The sequence below is a fragment of the Glycine max genome, chromosome 13 (assembly GCF_000004515.6).
Source record: "Glycine max cultivar Williams 82 chromosome 13, Glycine_max_v4.0, whole genome shotgun sequence".
NCBI classification, from domain to species: Eukaryota; Viridiplantae; Streptophyta; class Magnoliopsida; order Fabales; family Fabaceae; genus Glycine; species Glycine max.
Genome location: NC_038249.2, coordinates 37560173 through 37587998, shown reverse-complemented (window position 1 = coordinate 37587998; position 27826 = coordinate 37560173). Strand labels below are relative to the sequence as shown.

The 27826-nt window shown below is 31.3% G+C and overlaps 4 protein-coding genes across 4 annotated transcripts; 3 read left to right on the top strand and 1 right to left on the bottom strand.

Moving 5' to 3' along the window:
- Nucleotides 1-2393: 2393 nt before the first annotated feature.
- On the top strand, nucleotides 2394-5760 carry LOC100786706 (uncharacterized). The gene is made up of 7 exons (XM_003543212.5): nucleotides 2394-3150; nucleotides 3854-3994; nucleotides 4096-4209; nucleotides 4300-4473; nucleotides 4690-4805; nucleotides 5363-5450; nucleotides 5536-5760. The coding sequence occupies exons 1-7, from the start codon at nucleotides 2659-2661 to the stop codon at nucleotides 5539-5541; spliced, it is 1131 nt and encodes a 376-aa protein (XP_003543260.1). The 5' UTR covers nucleotides 2394-2658; the 3' UTR covers nucleotides 5542-5760.
- A 3159-nt stretch (nucleotides 5761-8919) lies between these two features.
- LOC102665364 (purple acid phosphatase 2) lies at nucleotides 8920-12000 on the top strand. The gene is made up of 8 exons (XM_006594728.4): nucleotides 8920-9374; nucleotides 9566-9766; nucleotides 10024-10135; nucleotides 10267-10496; nucleotides 10765-10903; nucleotides 11056-11276; nucleotides 11447-11568; nucleotides 11680-12000. The coding sequence occupies exons 1-8, from the start codon at nucleotides 9180-9182 to the stop codon at nucleotides 11873-11875; spliced, it is 1416 nt and encodes a 471-aa protein (XP_006594791.1). The 5' UTR covers nucleotides 8920-9179; the 3' UTR covers nucleotides 11876-12000.
- A 5497-nt stretch (nucleotides 12001-17497) lies between these two features.
- On the top strand, nucleotides 17498-20141 carry LOC100786189 (60S ribosomal protein L5). The gene is made up of 9 exons (XM_006594727.4): nucleotides 17498-17620; nucleotides 18012-18081; nucleotides 18162-18253; nucleotides 18667-18793; nucleotides 18887-18966; nucleotides 19055-19171; nucleotides 19249-19383; nucleotides 19488-19657; nucleotides 19915-20141. Exons 1-9 carry the CDS (start codon nucleotides 17618-17620, stop codon nucleotides 20015-20017), a joined length of 897 nt encoding a protein of 298 aa, XP_006594790.1. The 5' UTR covers nucleotides 17498-17617; the 3' UTR covers nucleotides 20018-20141.
- A 2079-nt stretch (nucleotides 20142-22220) lies between these two features.
- Nucleotides 22221-24985, bottom strand: LOC100785668 (60S ribosomal protein L5). Its single transcript, XM_003543210.5, has 9 exons — nucleotides 24875-24985; nucleotides 24421-24490; nucleotides 24249-24340; nucleotides 23709-23835; nucleotides 23536-23615; nucleotides 23331-23447; nucleotides 23119-23253; nucleotides 22845-23014; nucleotides 22221-22589 (listed from the first exon to the last, which is right to left on the bottom strand). Exons 1-9 carry the CDS (start codon nucleotides 24875-24877, stop codon nucleotides 22487-22489), a joined length of 897 nt encoding a protein of 298 aa, XP_003543258.1. The 5' UTR covers nucleotides 24878-24985; the 3' UTR covers nucleotides 22221-22486.
- Between the last annotated feature and the right edge of the window lie 2841 nt (nucleotides 24986-27826).

Genomic DNA, 27826 nt, shown 5'->3' with positions numbered 1-27826 from the left:
GTGAACATAACAGAGTTTTATATCATATCAACCTTATGACTTATATTTGATTTATAGAATAACCTTAATTTTGTAATCTCAAGTTAATGAAATTAAAATTTAAATAAAATTATTTATATTTAAAACTTTTATTTTAAAAAAATAAAGTCAAACTTAATTAGTTTGAAAAAATTTCATCTCAATGCAACAATTATAATTTTTATTCTTCTAGTCAAACACATTTTTAACAATAAATTAATTTTAACAAATTATCTAATGGATTATCATACTAATTAGGCATCATACACTCACATTATAAAAAATGAAAACAATTTATTTAAAAAAGAATTCTATATTTGATTTTCATCGTCCATAAAAATCCTTTGGGTAAACAATAATCATAATATCCCGAGTGAAAATAATCTTTGTCTAATAAACTAGAAAGAATATCATAAGAAAAAAAAAATTTCATACAAAATGGCCTATCACTTTTCAGTGCAACTTTTGAGATCATATGCGCTCTCAAATATGCTATTAATTGGAATGAGTGGTTCAACATGAATATCTGTTGCTGTATGAAAACTGTAGTCCTCCACTTTTCCTTTGGATCACAATTTATGGGTGAAAACTACAACTAGCAACTAGCAACTAGCAATTATGTTTAAATAGTTATTTTATTTTTAATTACCAAACAAAAGTATCTATTGCACATTTATCTACAACCTTAAACATTTTGAATGGCTTGTATTAAAGTTGGTCAACAAAATGTGTTAAAACTTGAAACCAGTTATCCCATTATCCATGATAGAAACATCATCATTTGTTTGGTTGTGCTTCCTCATGTATATATTAAGCACCAAGCAAGATGCTTCGATTGCACTCCACATGAACACGTAGGCTCAAGCTTGTGGACCTGGACGAGTCACTGACTCTCTGTTGTTTGTGGCCCATGAACAATACGTCCTGGACGCATTTATTTTTTACACTCCTACTATTAAATATTGTACTTTCTATTATATTTCAAAAAAACTCATTTTAGAATTTAAATTTATATTTTTTTTAAATTTTGAGATATAATGAGGTGCAAAATTCAAATGATGGAATGCAAGATTCAAATATCGTTCCTAGACTATGATTTGGTTCTTATTTAATCCGCACAAGTAAGTCCTCATTGGACTAGAGGAGGGAGATTCTAATTATCGAGATTCTACTGTACTACCCAGACAAAAGATAAAAAAATATGGTTTAATTGTAAAATTTATTCTCTTATTTTGTCTATTACATTAAATCGATCTTTTTGTTATTTAATTCATTATTTAAGTCTTTTTATATTTTAAAATACTCTATCTTAGTTCCAGAGCTTCGACATAACACATATACTTTTTTATTATCAAGTGTTCATTTGAATATTTAGTGTAAAATATAATATTAATATAAGTTTTATGTAAAAATAGTTTAAAAATCAATATAAGAAACTAAAATAATATATTTTGAAATATAAGAAAACTCAAATAATAAATTAAAAAATAAAGAGATTGATTTAGTGTAATAGACAAAATATGAAGATAGATTTTGTAACTAAGAAAAAATATAAGTTTAGATCTTCAAAAGTTTACACATTCTTATAATAAAAAAAGGATTTAAGTGCGCTATAATCCAATCATACACTGATGGCAAATGCAAATCGTAATTTTTTATTATTTATAATATGAGAAATTATATTTTTTAATAAATTTATTGTATAAACCATTTATCACAATTAATAAAAAAAATAATAAAGAGAAAAACACCAAAATATCTCACTCAATTGTTTAAGTTATCATAAAATTTTAGTTTATGCATTCGATTTGTACAGATAAAATAATAAAATAAGTATTGTGATGAAATTGATAAAAAAAAGTTATGAATAAGTTTTTGGAAAAGCATGTCTTATAACATAGCACATAGAATTAAATTTATTATGTAAATAGTCATTGTTTTTTAAATAATTTGTTTTTTTACTTTTAATTAATGTTTTTTTTGGGTGTAGTATGAATACAAGGCAAAGCAAAAACTAAGATGATGGAGACAAATATCTACTTTTAACTAACTTTATATATAGAAAAATATTCACAATTTATCATTAAAATTATATTCTATTGATTAAACTAAACGAGTATTTTTAAAAATATTTTTATGTTTCATCTGTATAAAAAAAGTACATTTGCAATGCACGTATGCACATAATATTATTTATAGATATACGTTTTTTTTAAATGAAAATTTATACAGTTAAAATATAAATATGCCCGAATCATTGTTTTTATCAACAAAAAAAATATTTATGGCAACTGCAAAAACGTTTTCCTTACTTTCTTCCTACAAATATATTTATTTTATAGAAAAAGATATCTGCGGGCTTTATTTAATTTAATTTTGCATTTTGTGATATCGAATGGATCCACGTCTTTCATGTAGACACCATCTACGTCCTCTGTGTCACTAGAACCAACTTACGTACCTCATATTGATTGATTCCCCTTAATACTCCAACAACACCCTCTTCTCGCGTTGTCTCCAAAGCACGCCAAATTACCCACACGCAAACGACAACAACCGCGCGCGTTTCACACCTCCATAACTCGGAGTAGCATACGCAGCGTCGTTGACTCGCAACTCGTAACTTGGCCTCGCGCGCCGATGGCGTCGGTCCCCAGCACCGTCGCTCCCCGCACCTTCCTGCCGTCGATTCCCAAGCCGAGAGCTCCTCTTCACGCCGCGAAATCCGTCGCCAGCGCCGCGCGCAACTTCCCGAGACTTTCGCACAACCTCATTCTCTCCGGAAACAAACGCGCGGTGGCGGTGAACTCGGCGTCGGAGGAGTTCGACGTGATATCGGTGCAGAGCGAGGACATTACCGACCAGCAGGAGGGCGTCGTGGTGAGCCGCGTCGAGATGGAAGGTGGAGACGGCGAATTGGCGACGCAGGTGAGCCGATTCGGCGCGAACGAGGGTTTGCTGTCGTTGGAAGGGTTTTCTTCTTCGTCTTCGCCGTCGTCTTCGTCTCTGATCGGGAGTGAGAGCGTGGACATGGAGAAGCTAATTGATAGAACTATCAATGCTACGATTGTGCTCGCAGCTGGCACTTTCGCCGTCACCAAACTTCTCACCATTGATAGTGATTACTGGCACGTAAGTCAAAACGCTCAACGAAGATCAATGCTTATCTTATCTTCAATTGAATTTGTATTATTCTCAGAAAACATAGTTAATGGTTTTTTTTTAACTTTTTACTGACAAAACTTACTTACAGTTATATAGGCACTGTTTGTGCTATTCTCCGATCAGAGTTGAAGTTTTATTTCAGTCATCCACGTAATAAAGATTTGTATGAAAGGATTATGCAGATTATCAAGGGGAAACTTAGTGAGAATGTTTATTATGTTGTCTGTACTATATAGTTAATAGGTAATTCAGTTCTGATTGGAGAACAACACAAACAATATCTTTTGAATTGTATCTAAGTTTTGTCTTTTAGATTAAGGCTCTGTTTGGATAGATTCCTCTGCGAGTACTTATAGGTGAAGGAAATAAGAAAATAAAATCTGTTTTTTCCATAAGCTATAATCAATTTATGCACCTCAACTTTTAGAAAATTTAGATGAGGGAGCATGTATGAAATTTAAGTGCATTAGTTGATTTTAGCTTTTTGGATAAGCTCAATTCATTTTATCTTTTTATTTTCTTATCCTATATGTGTTTATGAACAATTTTATCCAAACAAGACAGAACTCAATACTCGGGTTGAAATTTGTTTAATTATTTATTTTGTAGAGAGTTGAGGACTTGAGGTTTACTTTATTTGCTATGGTTTGTGATTTTCAATACCATACAGGGATGGACGCTATATGAGATACTAAGATATGCACCTCAGCATAACTGGTCTGCTTACGAGGAAGCTCTTAAGACAAATCCTGTTCTTGCCAAGATGATGATTAGTGGGATTGTTTACTCCTTAGGGGACTGGATTGCGCAGGTGAATTTCTGTGTAATTCATGCATGCACAGTTTTACTTCAATTTAGTGAAAAAAACAAGGGTTATAATGCATTGTGGTTTAACTACTCCTGGTTTTGCAGTGCGTTGAAGGAAAACCTCTGTTTGAGTTTGACCGTGCGCGGATGTTCAGATCAGGGCTTGTTGGTTTTACTCTTCATGGTTCTCTTTCTCATTTCTATTATCAGTTTTGCGAGGTAGAGTGTAATGCTAATTTTCTTTTTCTTGTTCCATTTGGTTCTTGAAATTTCTGTGTTGATGTACTGAGCAGCTTTTTATTTAACTAGGAGCTATTTCCTTACAAAGAATGGTGGGTAGTACCTGCCAAAGTTGCCTTCGATCAAACTGCATGGTCTGCACTTTGGAACAGCATATATTATACTGTTGTTGCATTACTGCGTCTTGATCCTCCTATGAGTATTTTAAATGAATTGAAGGCAACGTTTTTCCCCATGTTGACGGTAAGAGAGCCTTCTGGCTTTTCATATTTATTTCATTGAAATAATTCTTTTTCTTTGAGAACAAATTAGCGCATGGACACATCATTTTTGTGCTGTGTACCACACTGACTTGTGTCTGACAAGCATCAGTAGGTGTCCAGTTTATTTATTTGGCTTAGACCTGGAATGCAAGTGGCTAGTTTCAATTTTAATGATTTCTTGTATTTTTGTACACAGGCCGGATGGAAGCTATGGCCATTTGCCCATCTCATTACTTATGGTGTGATACCGGTTGAACAAAGACTCCTCTGGGTGGATACCATTGAGCTTATTTGGGTGACCATACTTTCCACGTATGTCTATCTGGATTTATTTTGAAACACATATTAGAATTTGAACATTAATAACTTCATAGTTGGATGAAATTAAGATTGGGTGACCATACTATGCTTCTTGAATTTCCATTTGATTCTGTTGCAAATTTGGATGAAATTAAGATTGGCCTTTACGTTTCATTTTGTCTTTTCCGTTTGCTTTTGACTTTTGAGAGATAAATTCTATATAGAAGTTTCCCTCTAGTAGAAATTTTGCATAATGAAAAGCTAAACCTGCCTGCTGCACATTGTTCTCTTTGGAAATACATAAGATGGCTCTAACATTATATTGTTTTGAGAATATTTTAATTTATTCTTGTTTTTTTTTTCTGGAGGAAGGGAAGGGGGGGAGATTTTGTATTACTGTTAATTAGCAAATTCACCTGATTCTGTCAATGCTTGTTCAGGGAATGCCGAGGCTGATTAATTTTAATTTTAGCAGTCTAAAACAATAAAACATTTCCAGCTTCTCTTGCATGATTATTCATGTTTCAAAATTTTGTATTGGTTCTAACGTAGGCTTTTGTGATCATTAGATTTTCAAATGAAAAATCAGAAGCAAGAAACTCTCAGTCTATGGTGCCTTCAGAGGTGAAATCCACCACATATGTTCATCCTCCTGAGGTATATGATAAATTAATAATTATTATATGAGCGTATTTAATAAATTTCGTAAAGACATTTTTATAATCTTTCTTATGTTCATCAGGAGTAACGAGTGGAGATATGACCAGAAGCAGTGGGAGAAAAATGACTTTGCTAAATCAAATTTTGTCCTTGATATGGACATAGATTTTTGATGCGGAATGTGAAAAAGCTAATTATATATACGTTGCATCCCGCGGAAATTCATGTATGTTAGGTAACATCAACTTTCCAGTAAACAGTACACATAATGTAATTAAATTTAATGAGTAAATAATTTATGTCCAAACTTGCCTTCCAATAATTATAATCTTATGTGTTAAAATTTTTGTCAATAAAAAATTAATAATTGATATTTATCAATAAAAAGAAATTATCGAGATGAGATTCAGACCATCAAACAAGTCATGTTTGAAACATGAACATGAGAAAAGATGTGAATTCTTTTGTTTCCCCATACAGCTGGATGGATGACTTCCCATAAATAATGGTAATTTCTCTATACGAATAGTGAAGATATTTGATGTGTGACTCATAGCCCATAGGTGTAGCATTAGTGGGGAATCCTCAGTTCATGTGCGGCTACGCCGGCTAGAGTGCACTGATATATTGCATGCGATGTGTGGACCTGGCTGATTCATGAACACAGACAAATGTTGTATCTTAATCCAGGTCATATTGAAGAACTGGATTTATTTAGATTTGTGTAATCATGTGGCTGGTGGCCTACAGCATGTTGGCCTTTCACTTTTGCTATTGCTATCTGTTAATCACATCTTCGTCATTGATCATTTGATCCTCTATTTATTCGCATGAATTGATAAATAAAACAAGTTGATAGAATGATGAATTTACGATAAGCTCGTTCTGGAGACCAAGAAGAAAAGTTTTTGTCTTTTTTGAAGGATTAATGTTCAACTACGCTCACAAAAGTATAAGGTGTTAGAAAAGAATAGCATAATTTTAGAAGAATGTTATAATGCTAGAAGAGTATTATATCATTGCATAACATATAAAAAAACCACTAATCATGCATGTATACTCATAACTAAATAACTAGATAGGTTAGGGTCATGGGTTTACCTTGGTATCATGTTTATCCTGTTGTATTAAATGATTCGGTCCATTTGCTTTATGTTCATATAATGTACATAGCTTTAGTTTATAAGATTAGTATGACGATAAAAGAAAAAGAGAAAAAAAAAACTTGAATTCGATTCATTTTACTAACAAAGTATTAATAATTAACATTTGTTAACAAAAAATAAATTATCTGGGTTAGCAATCAGGAAACTATAAACAGAAAAAGATATGATATTCACTTCCTCTTGTTGCAAAGAATTCTTGACAAGGCATGAACTATTTTTTATTATTATTTTTTCTTTGTAATTTCTTACGGATTAACACATGTCCAAGAACATTAGGAGCATTTGCAGATCAATTTTGAGCCAAAAAAACATCTTATTATATCAATAATATTTTTTTATTCTACCCTATTAATCTTTGAACTATCATCTTAATATAGTCAAATATAAAATAAAATATCATGTATTATTTAATAAATTATTTATTACATATTAAACATTAAACAATATAAAAAATATCATATTTTATTCTTATTTAATTCATATAATATATCTTATCTTACCATAACCATTAAACCAGCTCAACTTTTTAAAAACTGAGTAAAAGTAATATTTTTTTTAACAATTTTGTCACATTTAATAAAAAAAAACACATACACGTACCCACACTTAATCTTAACATATTTTAGGTATAATTGGTCTTTTTTAGTATAATTTAAATATCTTTTTGAGAACTTAAGGCATAATTGGTCTTCAAAAACTGGTTAGGTATGATTGCCTTTTGAGTATATTAAATTTGAATAACTTTTTTTAATCATTTGTAATGAACTAATGATGATTTGAATAACTTTTGCTTCCATTTAACTAAATAATTATAATATTTTTTAGAGGATTATAATATTTTTATATTGTGTACTGCTGTTGACATTCCATTCATGAACTTTTAATCTCCACCGCTGACAATGTACTTTAAAAAAATTTCAAAGGAGGAGCATTACCCATGTACCCTATTTGCATAAATCAAATCATATATACACCAAAAATTGTCAAATCATATGATCTAACTCTAATGTCAAATCTTTAATGGTTATTGTAATTTATTATTTCTTTCTAACGGAATAGTCATGAGTCGTGACACTACCTTTGTAGTTCAAATTGAAAATAATGATTAAGTAAATTTCTTTTCAAAATGATGACTGTAGGATTCAAGCCTTTAATAATTAATATTATTGATTAATTTAGCACGAAAATACAATTTATTTTTACTGCTACTGATTACTATTAGGAGTTATTTTAATTTATTTGATGCAAAACTTCAATTTACATGCTTGATGCTTTATTTTTTTCTCTAAAATAATCAGAGATAATAGATTGGATCCTCTACTTTCAGTACTCGTAATCATCTACTAAAGACTTCATTCACCAAATTGAAAGACATTTTGTTTTGGGGAAAGCAACGGTGCCACTATGATGCTCTTTTCGTGGTACTGGTTTAATCTTTTGGTTCGATATTGATATAGCCATGCTTTGCAATTATTTTTTGGTGAGAAAAATGAGTTTGGTTCCTTGTGCTGGTCTTTGAATTGAACAAAGGGGGTTGATAGTGCTGCTCCTGTTATTCTTATTTCATATGGTGCAACTGCTAGAATGATGCAAATTTTGGTTCTTTGACATAATGTTTTTCATCTATTTGGTTTGTTTTGTGTAAACAAAATTTCTCTGTTTATAAAAGAAATGCCATTTTCTTATTTGACATATATATTTTTATCAAAATATTTAATAAATAATAATATAAAAAAGAGAGTTGAATAAAATGATACTAAATCATCTTATCAAATACGCACACTAAAACCAAAAAAAAAAATGCAATAGATTTGAAAATATTTGAAAATGTGTGTTTTAGTAGGAATAAACTATGAACTAATTTATTCATATCTTTTGAGTTGATATATGTGAGATTTACTGAAAAATAATTTAAGTTCTATGATAAAATATGTTTTTAATTATTATAAGTATAATTTCATCTTACTTTAATTTTTTGAAAAATATTAGTTTTAATTTTTATATTTTAAAAATATTTTTTATGATTATTTAATAATAACATGACATACATGAGACATGTTACATTATATGTTTTCTTTGAATGATTAACGTTAAATAAATGTACGATAGGTCACCATTAAGTAAATATAAGAATAATTTAAAAATAAATTAAATTTACGAAGACTAAAACAAATAAAAAGACTAAAGAATAAGATTAAATGAAGTCATGTTTATAGAGATTTATTCTCCATAGTAACATGTTTAAACCTAAATTTAAATTTTAGATAATCTTTTTATCTTTTACTACGGATTCTTTGTTATCTCGTGTTGTGCATTGCATCATATGCATAATCTTATCAATTGGTTCTCTCCAATCTTTTATATTTTAATAGATAGATAAAAAATATTAGGGGGATTACAGGAATGCTTTTTTCCATAGAGAAAGTGGCGCGAGTCCTTAGATTAGAAACTCTTTACCACTTATCCAAGCCTTGCAACCGTCTATTATTGTGCTATAAATATACTGAGAAGAACAGAGTGTTGAACACTTCAACATCTCTTGAAGATTAGAAATCCACGTATGGAGGGTGCAAAGAGTTGCTCTTGTTTTGCTACAATATCTGTGGCATTGGTTTTGCTCCTTCTTCCGAATGTGGCTGTGGTTTGCCATGGAGGCAAGACAAGCACTTTCATCAGAAAGGTTGAGAAGACTGAGGACATGCCGCTTCATAGTGATGTATTTGTTTCCCCTTCAGGCTATAATGCTCCTCAGCAGGTACCTCTTTTTCCTCCTATAAACATCTTAGAATTTGGGTGTGACATCTCCTTTTATGTATGCATTATTATATGGTATAATTTATTATGGTTATATCAGTAGAGTAGTCTATGTGAGATCGACCATTACACGACATTAATTAATGCCTTTAATTGGTGACAAATTAACATGTTTTGGTCTTTGTTTTGTAGGTTCATATAACACTAGGTGACCAAGTGGGAAGGGCCATGATCGTGTCATGGGTGACTCTGGACGAACCAGGAAAGAGTCTAGTGCATTACTGGAGTGATGACTGCCCGCACAAGAGGGTGGCCAAGGGAAATCATTTCACCTATAGATACTTCAATTATTCTTCTGGTTTTATTCATCACTGCACCCTTAGAGATTTAGAGGTAAGAGGTCATTAATTACTGCATACTAATGGTTCTTCTAATGCAGGAAAACAAAGAGAAGTATTTGCTCATTGAATTGACTCAAATTAACCAATTAATCATGTAGTATTTTTAAGACAAAAGTTAGGTGCTTTTAGTACACAATTTTTATTGGAAAATATCATTAGTTAGTACCTGTGGAACAACACCCAAGTCTTGTGTATTTTATTTTATCACACATTAGTACGATTGTTAACTCAAGTTTTTCATTTTGGCAGTTTAACACAAAATATTATTATGAGGTTGGAATTGGGCATACTACCAGGCAATTTTGGTTTGTGACCCCTCCTGAAGTTCACCCTGATACGCCTTATACATTTGGTCTCATTGGCAAGTTTATATTCTTGCAAAACTACAATGATTTTTTTTGCTTTACACTTACTTTTTGTAAACCCAGTACCATTGGCATTGAGGTTTAAGCTTGCCAAAATTAATTTTGGATGATGGGGCTTTCTTTGCAGGTGATCTGGGTCAAACTTTTGATTCAAACAAGACCCTTGCTCACTATGAATCAAACCCTCACAAAGGGCAAGCTGTGTTGTATGTTGGAGACCTCTCTTATGCAGATAATTACCCAAATCATGACAATGTTAGGTGGGATACATGGGGAAGATTCGTAGAAAGAAGTACTGCTTATCAACCTTGGATATGGACTACAGGGAACCATGAACTTGACTATGCTCCTGAAATTGTAAGTTGTCCACTTGATTTTGTTGAGATTAGTTTTTTGATATACAATGGACTGCGATAAGGTTAGAACCTAAGACTTCATGCAACTACCTAAATCCCTACCACCAGGCTGACCTTAGAGAGTTATTTGTTTGGATTATTTGTATGAGTTTGATTTTATTCACAATGTAATTCCTCAAAGTAGAAATTATGACTCATGCTTCTTCTACTAAATGCAAATTTTAGTACAGAAGTAAATTCTGAAGAGCGAAATTCATGATACTTTTCAGGATGAAACAGAACCTTTCAAGCCTTTCCGCCACCGTTATCACGTTCCTTACCAAGCATCGGGAAGTACTGAACCCTTTTGGTATTCTATCAAGATAGCTTCTGCACACATCATAGTTTTGGCTTCATATTCAGCTTATGGTAATATTGGATACACCCCTTTCTCTTGAGATTACCTTATAATCTTAAAGTTTTGCTGAAAAGATTATTGTTCATAATTTAAAGCTGAATCGCCTCCTTATATGTTTCATATATACACCTTTTTTGCACTAAACATCATTTTCCTTGTTCAGGCAAATATACTCCCCAATATGAATGGCTTGAGGCAGAGCTACCAAAGGTTGATAGAACCAAGACCCCTTGGTTGATTGTTCTTGTGCACTCTCCATGGTATAATAGTTACAGCTATCATTACATGGAAGGTGAAACCATGAGGGTAATGTTTGAGCCTTGGTTTGTGAAGTATAAGGTTGATGTTGTGTTTGCTGGTCACGTCCATGCCTATGAACGAAGTGTAAGTGCTCCATTTCATTAGGTGTCATGAATCTCTAACATTGCTGGGGAGAATGATAAAACCACAACAATGCAATAAATTTTTTACATTGTCAATTAATTATAAATCATCTTAAATATAAAGAATCTCACCATACATGATAATTTATAATTATATGCACCTCATATCAGGAACGAATCTCCAACATTGGATACAACATTACGAATGGTCGATGCGGGCCTTCGAAGGACCAGTCAGCTCCTGTATACATAAACATTGGTGATGGAGGGAACATTGAAGGCTTAGCAAGGAAGTAAGCTCTATAAAAAATTTCTTCCTTATATTAATAATGCCTTGTCTAATGTCTTTTCTATAACAAGTTTAATTTGATTACTGATTTGTATTTTTTTTCTTTCCACTGCAGCATGACAAATCCACAACCTGAGTATTCTGCATACAGAGAAGCAAGTTTCGGGCATGCAATTTTGGAAATAAAGAACAGAACACATGCTCATTATAGCTGGCACCGAAATGAAGATGAATATGCTGTTACAGCTGATTCCATGTGGTTTTTCAACAGACACTGGCATCCTGTTGATGATTCCACCACAACCAAGTGAACCAATCGATGCTAATAGGATAGTTCTGCAGAGTGCAGACTTTTCCTTTTTAAAACAGATCCATTTTATAATGTATTGTTGGTTGATGTACTCTCGTTATCGAAGTAATTAAATTCAATGTTTTCTCCATAATTAATCTTCATCAACAATCACACTAATCATTATTTTTAATGGGATTCACATTTTCTTTTTTCAATCACCTTATTGCAAAGTAATTTTAATAGCTGAAGTAGGATTAATCCATACGGAGGATATCTATAGTTGTATGAAGGATACTGTGAGCCCTAAGAAAAAAAATAAGAGAGAGAAGCATTTTTAACTCCAGAAATATTGATTTAATAATATTTTTTTGATAAGATCAATGCATCAATGCATCAATTTAATCTCTAAAATGACAAGAAATGAAATTACAAAAATATATAGTCTTTAAAATTAAATCATCAAATAGTATTACTTTTATATTAATTTATAAATCGATCTAATCGTCTAACCCAGCTGAGAAAAGCTACTTATCAAATAGTTCCATAAAGTTACAAATATACGACACTTAGTTATTTGATATTGTAATTTTCAACGCACAATTAGTCATTAAAAGATCAATTTAATCTCTAAAACATCATTAGCAATCTAAATTAGTGCTTAAAAATATTAAGTAAAAATAGATAAAGAATTAAAACGTCTATACCTTTGACAATTATTTGGTTTTTTTTTTAAATAAAAAAATTAGGTAACTACTACTATTTCTTTTAGTAGATGAATTGGGTATTTATTAAAATAAAGAGGCTGGTGTGTAGATATTGGAAAAGAAATATTCAAAGTAGAAGCAATTTGTGGTGTTTAGCATAAAAGTTATTCTAACGACTATTTCTTCCATACACACTACTACTATAGTAGTAGTATCCACTAAATGCCGATGCTGGAATAATAATGGAGAAATTTTGAAGCGGTCTAGCTGCCAACTAAGAAGCCATTGGGTGCCGGCTCCATGGAGATGGGTCAACGTCAACCACATGAGCCAATCAACAACAAGTTTGGTAAACAAGATAAAAAGATATAACAAGTCATTTTTTTATTAAATTCAAATGCGTTACATAAACTACATTATAAAATACCTATTGAAATATGTAATATAAAAAAATTAAATGCATTAGCCCAACATTTGATGAATTACGGTCCTTAAAAGAAAAGAAAAAGTTGTACGGTCCAACCACATGTTGATGATTTAAAGAACTAGCTTACATTATTTCTGAATTAGATCATCTAAAATAAAAAATACATTTTTAAAGTTTGCTTTTATTACAATGAGTACTCCTATTTTTTTAACCTAATAAAAAAACTTCTTGATTTTTTAGTTCACTAGTCATTTTTTGATGTTTTAGACTTAAGAAAAATTAGTTTGAAACTATTATATTAAGAACACATAATTTTTTTTTACCTAAAATGCCCTCAATCCTTTTAACTTGGCAATTATTTCACCTTAAAATAGTTGTCCAAAAATACATATGTGTAAAATAATTTACATAATTTCAACAAATCAAATCAATATTTAAAGCTCAATTAAATAAAAAAAATTATATGTAATTAAGTATTAAAATAATTGTCTACAGAATTCTTTATGTTATTATTTAAATATTTTTTTTTCTTTTGTTTTTTTTTCATAAATGATTTTTTTTTCTTATTAAATTTACCAACGAAAGTTTGAAGAGTTAACACATGAGTTAAAAGTAATGTTGAAAAAGAGTGGATGTTGATTGTAATTAACTAAAAATGCCATTTTAAAGAGAAGAGTGTAAAACATAATTATTAATAATTAAAAGAAAAAATCAAGAAAAAACATAATTATATTGGCAACAATCATGGGTTCTTTACTTATTTTTTAAAATTAATTATGTAATTAGGAGTTGATTATGTGCAACTTTATTTTTTATTTGGTATCCTTATTTCTTTAATTACTCCTTGATTTAGTGTTCTTATTACTGTAATTACTCTCTGATTGGATCATCTCAATTGTAGTCTTCTCTGTAGTTGGAAGTTAACTAAATATGAAATTCTCTCCATGATATCATATCTTGAACAATAAAAGAGGTTGACGGTTTCTAGAATGAAAATGCTCACTTCAAAACGAGAAACAAGGGATGCTATTCATTGAAATAAATAAATAAATTACAGGCCTATATTTTTTTGGCTTCATACGAGTATTCAAGACAATTTTGTATGAGGTTTTATTAAGTATTCAATCAATGTGAGCACTTTTCCTGACAGAATTTTTTTACAGAAACTTCTGACGGATTATTACTCTATATTAACACGAAATATTGCACAAACTTAATAAAGTAGTAATTAGAAGGTATAATGTATGTGTATTTATAAATACAAGTAAAATACAACAAAATATATTTTAAAAATTCATTTAATATATAAAACATTTATCTACTAATAATAAAAATAAAAATCTACCAGCACTTCCATTTGAAACTTTTAAGAAAATCATTTTTTGCTTTCCATTTTTTCAAATTTCTTCGTATTAAACAACTCTTAAAATATATTCCTTTTTTCATCATTTTCACCTTCATTTTTTCTTTATCTTCTCTCTTTCCATTTCCCCCCCTCCAACCAAACAAAGTGCCTAAAAGCATTTTTGTTTCTTTTGTTACCAACTCTTCAACATATGGTATGTTGTTGTAGGGCACAGTGATTAGCAAGAACTAAAATTTAAGCATATGGCATGTTGTAAGACAGTCAGTGACTAGCAAAAGCTAAAATCTAAGCATATGCTATGTCTAAATTCACCTGCACTCCAATACACACCTTACAAATCATCTAAGATTCCATAAATGTATAATGCACATACAAATGTCACTATCTTAGATATCTACCATTTGTCACTCAGATCCTGTGTTATGTATTGTCTTGTCTTTCTGTCATATGAGGCCTATTAACCTTAATGCTGATTCAAGTGAAATTGCTACAAGATGGTGCCAGTAATCTAAAGATTCCCATCTCCCACCCTTTTCTCAATCTTATCTTGTTTAGAAATCACAAGATTAAGCTAAGAATAAAGAACAAATCCGACCTTCGTGAAGAATTCAAAAATCACATCCTCTAAAAACGGTTGTTATGAGACAGACAGCAAACAGTTGTTATCACTATCATCAGACAAAGGAATAATACACACATAAAAATCACTACTTTTAAGTTTTTATCTAACCAACTCAAGCATCATCAGTTTTTCTTTTTATGTACCCAATTTTTCATCTTTCAAGAGACAAGGATCTGAAACTAGATCACCCAATAAAAAAAGACTGAAGCTTGATAAGGAATATGGAATAATCTAATTTCATTGGATTGTCAAACTCGATTGTACAAACATCCCAAGAAAAAAAAGGGGGGGAAAAAGAAAAAGAAGAAAATTAGGCCATGGACATGTTGGAGAGTCTACTTGGGGTTGGTCTGAAATTCAACCATCTAAGGGCCAAACGTTTTGGTGGCGGTGTTAGTGCTCTTCTCAGGATCTCTTTGCTCGCCACGCGCCTCTTCTTCTCCCCTGGCTCCATGTACCCGTGACGCGCGCACCGAACCGAATCAGGCCAGTTCGAGCACGTGCAGGCCGGTCTGGACCGGGGAACCACGGCCAAGTACCTACCTTTGTGCTGCCCATAACTCAAATCACCCACCCTGTGCCCGGAAAAGGGCACCTTTGGTGAAAGTTGTGAACTTTCTTCGGTTTGTTGCTCAAGTGTATCTTGCATTTTCCCTTCTCAAGGAAAAAATTTGAAACTTTTTGTGCGTGTGTGTGGATTTTGTTAGGTTTGGAAGAGATTCCGAAACACCCCTATGAAGGAGGATTTGAAAAGTGGAAACTTTGTGTGGATTTTGGTTTGGAAGAGGTTTTGAAACTCCCTTATGAAGGAGGTTTTGTTGAGGTTGAGACTTTGGTTTGGTTTGAAACTAGGGATATTATATTGAAGGGAAGGTTCGTGAAATTTGATGTTTTGTGTCTGGGTTTGGAATGCTTGACCAGTTTGAAAAAGACTAGGTAATGGAATCGTTGGGGTTTGAAGAAGGAGTGTGTAAATAAATGGGAGCGAGTTGAAAGGAGTGAGGGACTAAAATGTTTGATTTGACCAATACTTATTTGGCGTGCGTGTGTGTACTTGCAATTTGGTCAATTTTCTAGGGCTTGACGCACAAATTTGAAATTGGAACGTTTGGAGTAAAAAAGAAAACTAAAGGGTGAGTATTGAACTGGGATTTTAAAAGTTTTTTTTATAATTTTTTTTGGTAGTATTTAATCCGAATTTTTAAATTATATAAATAAATTTTAGGGTATTTAATTAAGAATTGTTGGAATTTTTAAAGAAATATAATAAAATTTAATGATATTTAATTAAAAAAAATTATAACTTAAAAAAAAGTCTTTTGATTTTTTATATTAAAAAATATAAATTTTGATTGATTTTATGTGATTTTTTAGTATAAAATATCTATCAAACAATCTTATAATAATCTTTGAGATTTTGTTAGATTTTTTTTTATTGATTATCATATTTTGTTTTTTCCTATCACATGTACCTTGTTCCTTCTTTAATATCAAACACAATATTTTCTTTTTTAATTTTATCCTTTTCATGACTCAATAAACCATCCAACAAATTTTTCACTTTCATTACTCTCTTTTAGTATAGACTTATCATTGCACCACATTTTAACACATCATTAGTTTTATTTATTATGTAATAATTGTAGTGATTGAAAAAAAAAAATCAAAAAACCAGTATATAATTTTAAATTTATTGTTCAGATTCAAAAGCAAAAAATGATAAAAATGTTAATACAAGAAGCATTAGTATAAGAGAACCTAAAACTATAATCAATTTAGCTATTAAAAGATTAAAAAAATTATATTGGTTTTATTTATTTTTATTCAAATCTCATCATTTTTTATTATTTTTCCACTAACTACAATAATCTTGAATTTGTTTATAAAACAAATTTTTTTTAAAATTTTATAAATCTATTTTCAAATTCTTTAAATTCTTTTGATATAAATCCATTAAAATTCAAACTATCATAAAAATCTTGTAAAAATATATATGATAAATCATAACATTCATACACAACATTTTTACATATTCTTTAAAATCTACAAGATTTTTTTATATTAATTTTTTTAAATCTTAATTCAATACATTCCCTTCAAATTAATTGTCTATTTGACTCTACTTGTCTACTGCTTGTTTCACAAAAAAGCAGTCTTATTCACAAATTGTTCACAAAGGGATAACTATGGGCCCAAATCCCATTTTGCTATAGGTTCCTATTAAGGGATTTATACTTTTTTTTTCCAAAATACTTTTTTCAGATAAATCTGATTCCCTTATATAGTTAGACAATGAAATCATATTTTTATTGTTGACTGAGAAAGTATGAAAAAATAAAATATGAAATTATGTTTCTATTATTTTTTGAAGGATGAAAAAAAAAACAATAGTGATTGTGTTTCCATTATTCTTACATTTATCAAATAAGAAAAAGAATAGCCAAAACAACGTTAGGGTTTTAATAAAACCTAGCTGATAAGCCCAATATAGCCCAAAACCCACAATCTATTTGGGCCAATAAAACCCTAAATCCAATCCATTCCGATCCACCCAAGCAAACATCATATATCATATCAGCAAGGCTAACCCTAAATCGCTCTTACTCTCTTTCGTCAGTTTCGGGGGAAGAGATCCAGCAGCAATGGTGAGTTTCGGATCCTCTTGTATCTTCTCCGTAGCATGCTTCGTTATTTTGCAGAATCTGAAATTTAGTTATCCATGCTTAGTTTAAGCTATGTTCCAATCTTTTGCATTTATATAGAATGTGAACGTTATGGATTTTGGGTAGTTTTAGTGGAAGGAAAAGTTCTTAGTTATGGTGGGATTTTGTTTCTTGTTGTTACTTCCATGAGTGCTCCTTTCAGTTACCCGTTATGTTTTTTTTTTTTTTTTGTGTTCTTAGTTTTTATGTGTTTGGTAGCTTCTAATGGATCGGTTTTAAATGAAGGCTCTGCATGCTTTGTTGCTATTCCTATGACCTGTGCATTTTTCCATGACATGATAAGTATTAACGTGCTTTTTGGTTCATATTCAAGGTGTACGTCAAGGCTCAGAAATCAAAAGCCTACTTCAAGAGATATCAAGTCAAGTTCAAGAGAAGAAGAGGTTTTCATTTTCTACTTTTTTCGTTTCGTCGTGTTGAATGTTGAATACGATGTTTATAATGGTGATTTTGTTATCTGCAGAGGGAAAAACCGATTACCGTGCCAGGATTCGGTTGATTAATCAGGACAAGAACAAATATAACACTCCGAAATACCGATTTGTGGTTCGCTTTGTATCCTTTTCTTATCGATATTTTAATTAGCTTAATTCAGGCATGAAGAAATGATTTGGGAGTGTGAATAATGAGAATTGATTTGACTGTAGTTAAACTTGATTTAATAAAATTGGCTATTGGTAGGTAAAAATGATTTTGCCTCAACCTAGATTCGACTAGAAGTGATAAAAGTAGCTTCTGCTTTGGTTTCAGTATAAAAAGCATCCAAAAATAAATCACTATCACTTTTCTTGAAAATCAATTTTAACCTAACTTCCATTGATTTAAAATCCAAGTTGCAAATGTTCTTCTGAATAAACATTTTATGTAGTTTAAACTTGTTATGGCTCGTGCATAGCATATGAAGATTGAGAAGATGTTTTATCTGGCAATGCTTTTTCTGTGTGTGTAAACCTTGACCTGGTTACTAGAGCAACAAGGACATTGTTGCACAAATAATATCTGCTAGCATTGCCGGCGATTTAGTTCTTGCTACAGCATATTCACATGAGCTGCCACGATATGGTCTTGAAGTAGGACTTACAAATTATGCAGCAGGTGCTGTGTTCATGAGGAATTCCTTCCTCTCCCACCCTCGTCTCACTCAGTTTTTTTTAAACTCTTGTCTCATGTTTTAATATCTGTGTCCAGCTTATTGCACTGGTCTCCTGTTGGCCCGAAGAGTCCTCAAAACACTTGAAATGGATGAGGAGTATGAAGGAAATGTTGAGGTATTTATCAGTTTGCTTTGCTGTTTGTGCCAAAGTGCATTTTTTTTTCTCAGCATTGTAATTTAATTGGTTGTATATTTTATTTCAGGCTACTGGAGAGGATTATTCAGTGGAACCTGCCGAGAGCAGGAGGCCATTCCGTGCACTCCTTGATGTTGGTCTTGTTAGGACTACAACAGGAAATCGCGTCTTTGGTGCCCTTAAGGTAATCTCTAATACTGCAACTCTTGGTATGATTTTGTTTTAGTGGTGGTCAAATCTAATAATTGTGATGGTTTACAGGGAGCTCTGGATGGGGGTTTGGATATTCCTCACAGCGACAAGAGGTTTGCTGGGTTTGATAAGGAGAAGAAGGAGCTTGATGCTGAGGTTCATCGCAAATATGTTTTTGGTGGACATGTTGCTGCCTATATGAAGGCATGAGATAAGATTGTATATTGTACAAGTCTTCTTTATTATATAATGCTATATTTGGATTTTTCAGCCATTTGTTAGACAACCTATTTTTTTATTTTCTGCAGATCTTGGCAGAAGATGAACCAGAGAAATACCAGTCACACTTCAGCGAATACATCAAACGTGGGATAGAGGCTGATGGTATTGAGGCACTTTACAAGAAGGTTCATGCTGCCATCCGTGCTGATCCTACTCTCAGGAAATCTGATAAGCAGCCCCCGAAGGAGCACAAGAGGTAAAGTTGATTTTTTACTTGAACTGGAATACTAGATTCTAGAAATAGTAATGTATGCATCTATTTTCTCATTTGATTTCTGGCATTAATTTTTGACCTGTTGCTGGCATGGATTTATTTTCAGCTATTTATGTGGCTATTTATCTTGGGTGTGACCATATATTTTTGTTTGACTTTTAGAACTTTTGGATTGGTAACATAGCCTTAGTATTTACTGATTAGTGAATGTTCATTAGAGTATCTGCCTCTTTCTGCAGGTACAACATGAAGAAGCTGACTTATGAGGAGAGGAAGGCTAAGTTGGTTGCACGCGTGGCAGCCATCAACTCTGCTGCTGATAATGATGAAGATGATGAGTGAAAGTTCATTGCGGATGCTGTCTCATAGCTGCACAAGTAGAAACTATGTTATTTGCCTGTACTGTTTATTTTCTATGTCCAAAATTTGGATACTTTTTGGAGTTGAGAGCCTTATTTTTGGTCAATTTTGTGTTAAGCTTGAATTAATGTTTTACCTTATTTTTATGATTCACTATACCCAAGTAATGTTCGTATAAAATCAGGTTTTGTTAACGTTTGATCATAAGTTGTCTGGTAAATGGTAACTAGTATGCGCCGTTGCCGTTGTTAAATCGAGTAAATTCATTTATGTAGCACTACCAAGAGAAAAGTTCAATTGGAGTGTGTAGTTACAGTGTATCAGTGACAATTGAAGTGGATTTATGAAATGTGAGTTAAAAAGTTGTTATGTCTTTGTAGAAATTAATGTACAAATTATTGTTGAGGCATAGTTCCTAGTTGATGATGAGTGAATGTACAAGTAGAAACTATCTTATTGTACAATTAAAAGACCTGTCACACACGACAATTTTTTAGAAATTAATGTTGGATTCTGAGACATTATAAATCAGGCTAGCGATTGATCTGGTCATGAATCAATGTGTCAATAGTCACTTATTGAATCACGAGGAATATAATATTTATTTAAAAAATTACTATAATATATTCATGATTCTTACATTCAATAAATAAATTTAGTCAACTGGTATGGTAGTAAGTAATGAGGGCATTCAGGTCCTGTGATCAAGACGTACACCACATTTTTTTGTTCATTATCCCAAATACCTAATTTCTCAAATGTAATTGAAATCGGACAGTGTTTCCAGCAGCAAATTTCAAGAAACTAGATAGCAGTGGATTTCAATATTCAAGTCAAAGTGGTGCAGTGACTTTGACAATGGAGACAAACATGATAAAAATCCGTTGGACTAATGACTGATTGTAGCAGTTTTGACTGCTAATGTCAAGTTTATCATTTTAATGAGTTTAAATGCCTTTTTGATCTATTGTGTTGATTGAACGGATACATGTCTTATTTCTGATTAAACCGATCAGTCTGATCTGAGTTTCAAAATACTATTTTGTGATAACTTATAAAAGTGCACATACCATACGATTTGTGATTGACCTTTACAATCAAGATCTACAATAGAATTCTCCAGTAAATTTTGATGACCTATAAACCCAAGCACAATCGAGTTACTTCGTAATTGAGGTTCTCATTGTCTCTTTTTTTCATGCTCTACATGTGCTTCCTTTAGCATGTTTCTTCAAGTGTAAATGAGGAAGAAAATAAAGGAAATATAAATTTTCTGCATTCACATTCATGAATCGAAATCATTACATAGAGATTAGATGGTTCACATTTGCGTATGGCTTCAATGTGGTGTAGGAATGTAGTGAATAGCCAGAAAGAAGCATTTTGCCGTTTGATTAGTTTGGTTTCTCTTGGTTTATTTGATGAGTAATTGTATTTTCTTTTTTTAAATTGCGACGGTTGCACCTATGTAAATATTGTATATAGATGTTGTCTTTAACTGTACCGCAAAAGTGGATCAAAACATTACTAATTGAACCTTAAATTGCGACGGTTGCACCTGTGGTTTTTTATGAACCATGTTGCTAATTCGGGTCCTTAAAAAATGAATTCAAAACGTAAACAGTAAAGGAGATTAGTTTTGTATATAATTGGGAAAGGGAGATAGTTAGGAAAATAAAAAAAGGTATATTAACGTAAATAAATCTAATGTAGATCTTGATTCGTACTCATTGATTCAACAGTTAATTTCAGTACCATGACCTCAATCACCAAACCGAATTTGAGAAATTAACTTTTCTATCGGTAAATGCTGACAATAAATTAAATAACTCAGAAGTTAATAACAGCAACCAATGCATACTAGTTCCTCCCTCTGATCTTAAATATAAGAAAAATAAAATCATACCACACTATCATAATTAATCACTTTTAATTAAATCAATTTTAATTAAAAAATATTTTTTCAGCATATTTTTTATTGGAACTTAATATAAGGATAAAAAAAATCATTAAAACTGACAACTCAATTAAATGTAGAATATTTTATATAAAACGACAATAAATAAGATAAAATTAATTAAAATTATCTTAGATTTGAAACAAAGAAAAATGTATTTTTTTCTTCTTCTTATACTTGAGACTAGAGAAAATACCAGACAATCACAAATTACGATCACACCTCAGGTTAACAAAAACTGATTTTATAAGGTAAAACATCAATTTAAGCTAACACAAAGCTGACCAAAAATAAGACCTACTCAATTCCAAAAAGTATACAAATTTTGGACCTAGAATTTATTTTTTCTGGAAGGCAAAAGCATATATAGAAAAAAATTTGGACCAAGAAAATAAACAGCACAGGCAAATAGATTTTAAAGAAAATGATTCATGGACACAAAATAAGATAGTTTCTACTTGGGCAGGCTATGGGACAGCATCTGCAATGAACTTTCACTCATCATCTTCATCACTATCAGCAGCAGAGTTGATAGCCGCCACGCGTGCAATCAACTTAGCCTTCCTTTCCTCATAAGTCAGCTTCTTCATGTTGTACCTACAAAAGAGCCAGATATTCTCAGGAACATTCTCCAATCAGTAAATACTAAGGCTATGTTACCAATACAAAAGTTCTAAAAGTAAAAAAAAATATATGATCACACCCAAGATAAATAGCACAAAAATACCTGAAAATAAATCCATGCCAGCAACAGGTAAAAATTAATGCCAGAAATCAAATGAGAAAATAGATGCATACATTACACTATTTCCAGAATCTAGTATTCCAGTTCAAGTAAAAAATCAACTTTACCTCTTGTGCTCCTTCGGGGGCTCCTTATCAGATTTCCTGAGAGTAGGATCAGCACGGATGGCAGCATGAACCTTCTTGTAAAGTGCCTCAATACCATCAGCCTCTATCCCACGTTTGATGTATTCGCTGAAGTGTGACTGGTATTTCTCTGGTTCATCTTCTGCCAAGATCTGCAGAAAATAAAAAAATAGGTTGTCTAACAAATGGCTGAAAAATCCAAATATAGCATTATATAATAAAGAAGACTTGTACAATATACAATCTTATCTCATGCCTTCATATAGGCAGCAACATGTCCACCAAAAACATATTTGCGATGAACCTCAGCATCAAGCTCCTTCTTCTCCTTATCAAACCCAGCAAACCTCTTGTCGCTGTGAGGAATATCCAAACCCCCATCCAGAGCTCCCTGTAAACCATCACAATTATTAGATTTGACCACCACTAAAACAAAATCATACCAAGAGTTGCAGTATTAGAGATTACCTTAAGGGCACCAAAGACGCGATTTCCTGTTGTAGTCCTAACAAGACCAACATCAAGGAGTGCACGGAATGGCCTCCTGCTCTCGGCAGGTTCCACTGAATAATCCTCTCCAGTAGCCTGAAATAAAATATACAACCAATTAAATTACAATGCTGAGAAAAAAAAATGCACTTTGGCACAAACAGCAAAGCAAACTGATAAATACCTCAACATTTCCTTCATACTCCTCATCCATTTCAAGTGTTTTGAGGACTCTTCGGGCCAACAGGAGACCAGTGCAATAAGCTGGACACAGATATTAAAACATGAGACAAGAGTTTAAAAAAAACTGAGTGAGACGAGGGTGGGAGAGGAAGGAATTCCTCATGAACACAGCACCTGCTGCATAATTTGTAAGTCCTACTTCAAGACCATATCGTGGCAGCTCATGTGAATATGCTGTAGCAAGAACTAAATCGCCGGCAATGCTAGCAGATATTATTTGTGCAACAATGTCCTTGTTGCTCTAGTAACCAGGTCAAGGTTTACACACACAGAAAAAGCATTGCCAGATAAAACATCTTCTCAATCTTCATATGCTATGCACGAGCCATAACAAATTTAAACTACATAAAATGTTTATTCAGAAGAACGTTTGCGACATTGATTTTAAATCAATGGAAGTTAGGTTAAAATTGATTTTCAAGAAAAGTGATAGTGATTTATTTTTGGATGCTTTTTATACTGAAACCAAAGCAGAAACTACTTTTATCACTTCTAGTCGAATCTAGGTTGAGGCAAAATCATTTTTACCTACCAATAGCCAATTTTATTAAATCAAGTTTAACTACAGTCAAATCAATTCTCATTATTCACACTCCCAAATCATTTCTTCATGCCTGAATTAAGCTAATTAAGATATCGATAAGAAAAGGATACAAAGCGAACCACAAATCGGTATTTCGGAGTGTTATATTTGTTCTTGTCCTGATTAATCAACCGAATCCTGGCACGGTAATCGGTTTTTCCCTCTGCAGATAACAAAATCACCATTATAAACATCGTATTCAACATTCAACACGACGAAACGAAAAAAGTAGAAAATGAAAACCTCTTCTTCTCTTGAACTTGACTTGATATCTCTTGAAGTAGGCTTTTGATTTCTGAGCCTTGACGTACACCTTGAATATGAACCAAAAAGCACGTTAATACTTATCATGTCATGGAAAAATGCACAGGTCATAGGAATAGCAACAAAGCATGCAGAGCCTTCATTTAAAACCGTTCCATTAGAAGCTACCAAACACATAAAAACTAAGAACACAAAAAAAAAAAAAACATAACGGGTAACTGAAAGGAGCACTCATGGAAGTAACAACAAGAAACAAAATCCCACCATAACTAAGAACTTTTCCTTCCACTAAAACTACCCAAAATCCATAACGTTCACACTCTATATAAATGCAAAAGATTGGAACATAGCTTAAATTAAGCATGGATAACTAAATTTCAGATTCTGCAAAATAGCGAAGCATGCTACAGAGAAGATACAAGAGGGATCGCACCATTGCTGAAGCTCGATTACTTCTCCCGATAGTGACGAGAGACAGCGCAATTTAGGGTTAGCCTTTGCTTAAATGATATGATGTTTGTTTGGGTCGAATGGATCTAGGGTTTTACCGGCCCAAATAGATTGCGGGTTTTGGGTTATGTTGGGCATATCAGCCTGGTTTTACGGTTAAAACTAGCATTGTTTTAGCTCTTCTTATTGGTTAAATGTAAAAATAATGGAAACACAACCACTCTTGTTTTTTTTCTTTCTTTGCATCCTTCCAAAAATAATAAAAACATGATTTGATAGTTTATATTTTCTCACTCCGACGGTAAATAATGAAAACACGATTTTATTATCAAGTTTATGTTATCAAGTTTGTGTGAAAAGGGTGTTTTCAATAAATAAAAAGTGTAAATCCCTTAGTAGGAACCTGTAGTAAATGGGATTTGTGCCAATAATGATCCCTTGTGATTAAGACTTTTTTTTTTGTGTGTGAAACAAGCATAGTAGACTAGTAGCAGTCAATTTAGACAATTAATTTTAAGGGAATGTATTCAATTAAGATTTTAAAAAATTATTTTAGTAAAAAAAATCTTCTCGATTTTAAAGATTATATAGGAACTTTATAAGTTATTAGATTCTTTTATAAATTTTTTATAATAGTTTGAATTTTAATGAATTTGTATTAAAATAATTTATAGATTTATAAGATTTAAAATAAATCTATTTTAAAAACACATTTAAAATTACAAGAGTTAGTAAAAAAAAGTAATAAAAATGATGGGGTTTGAATAAAAAAAAGTAAAATCAATATAATTTTTTATATATTTTAATAGCTAAATTGATTCTACCTTTAGATTCCCTTATACTAATTCTTCTTGTAATGACATTTTTTCATTCTTGCTTTTGGATTTGAATAAATTTAAAATTATACACTATTTTTTTTCAATTACTACAATTATTACATAATAAATCCAATGACATATTTTAAATGTGGTGTAATAATAAGCCTGTGCAGAAGAGAGTGATGAGGGTGGAAAATTATTGGATGGTTACTGATAGTCACAAAATCATTCCATGGAATAGATGATGAGTATAATTAGTATAAGGAAATCATGATTAGCATTGACACATAAGATAAACATTAATTCAATTTAAAAAACAAATAGAAAAGTACAAAAAAGAAAGAATATATTTAACATTATTTTATTCCAAAAGAATAGGAAAAACATATGACACATACATTTTAAAAATATTATTTTTTTGGTTTGAGCACTACCTCTTTCATTTGAGTAAATTTTATTTTTTTGTGTTAGGTATTGAAGAAAGAAAAAATTACATTTAATGTGATGAGAAAAAAAGAGTTTGATAACCAATATAAAAAATAATAAAAATGTCTAACAGAATTTTAAAGTGATTGTGAGATTGTTTATTAGATATTTTATATTAAAAAGTTACATGAAATTCATCTTAAAAAATCATCAATTGAAATTTATATATTTTTAAATATCAAAAGACTTTTTAAGTTATAAAAAATTATAATTAAATACCATCAAATTTGGTTGTATTTCTTAAAAAAATTATAAAATTCATAATTAAATATCATAAGAGTTATTTATATCATTTAAAAAATTTAATTAAATACTAAAAAAATTTATAAAAAAACTTTTAAAATGTTAGTCCGATACACTCCTTCTAGTCAAATCTAGGTTGAGGCAAAATCTTTTTTACCTACCAATAGTCAATCTATATTTTTATTAAATAAAGTTTAACTACAGTCAAATCAATTCTCATTATTCTCACTCCTAAATCATTTCTTTATGCCTGGATTAACCTAATTAAGATATCGATAAGAAAAGGATACAAATCGAACCACAAATCGGTATTTTGGAGTGTTATATTTGTTCTTGTCCTGATTAATCAACCGAATCCTGGCACGGAAATCGGTTTTTCCCTCTGCAGATAACAAAATCACCATTATAAACATCGCATTCAACATTCAACACGACGAAACGAAAAAAAGCAGAAAATGAAAACCTCTTCTTCTCTTGAATTTGACTCGAAATATCTTGTGACAGAAGAGTGAGAGCGTAATAGAGTTTAGGGTTTTATTGGTCCAAATGGGTTTCGGATTTTGTTTGGGCTATACTGGGCTCATCAGTCTGGTTTTACTATTAAAACCTAACATGTTTTAACTATTCTTATTGGTTAACTTTGATGGTCAAAATTTTCCTTAGTGGTGATGCTGTGGTGGGAGATAATTACTCTTGAATTGTTAGTTGCTTTGTTTTTTTTTTTTTATTGATCTCACACAATGTTTATTTAGAATCAAATCTACATGTGCTGTGGATGTAAAACTTTTCTGCATAGAGAGTTATGGACATCCAATAAAAATTCAACCTATTGTAAAATTTTCCTATTAATATCTGATTGTGCAAAAAAAAATTTACACTATAAGTGCAACTAAATAAAATTCAAATTTTTAACCAAAATTTGTTTCAAAATCTCAAAATGCATCTTGGTCTTAGTATAAAAAAATTATTATTATTTTTGCTCATTGAAACATAGATATAATAAAATATTATTTTTCACTATAAATTGCACTCACTTTATTAATTAAATAGAATACAGAATAGTATAAAAAATCTCGATGGTAGAAAAGCGTTTAGTATTCAGTGTTACACAAAATAAGACATCTTAAGTTGTCTGAATTATTTTTTCCAAGCCTCAATTCAAAACAATAATCGTTATTTTTTAGTTTTTTTTTTTTACTTTATACGTGTTTAGTCTACATGTACAGCTTGTTTTTAGTTTAAATTAATTATAATTTTATGTGTTAAAATAATGTGCTTGACAGATTGTATTGTTAAAAACTTCTCTCTTAGCAGACCTTTCTTATATTAATTTGTATTAATACGAATATATATATATATATATATATATATATATATATATATATATA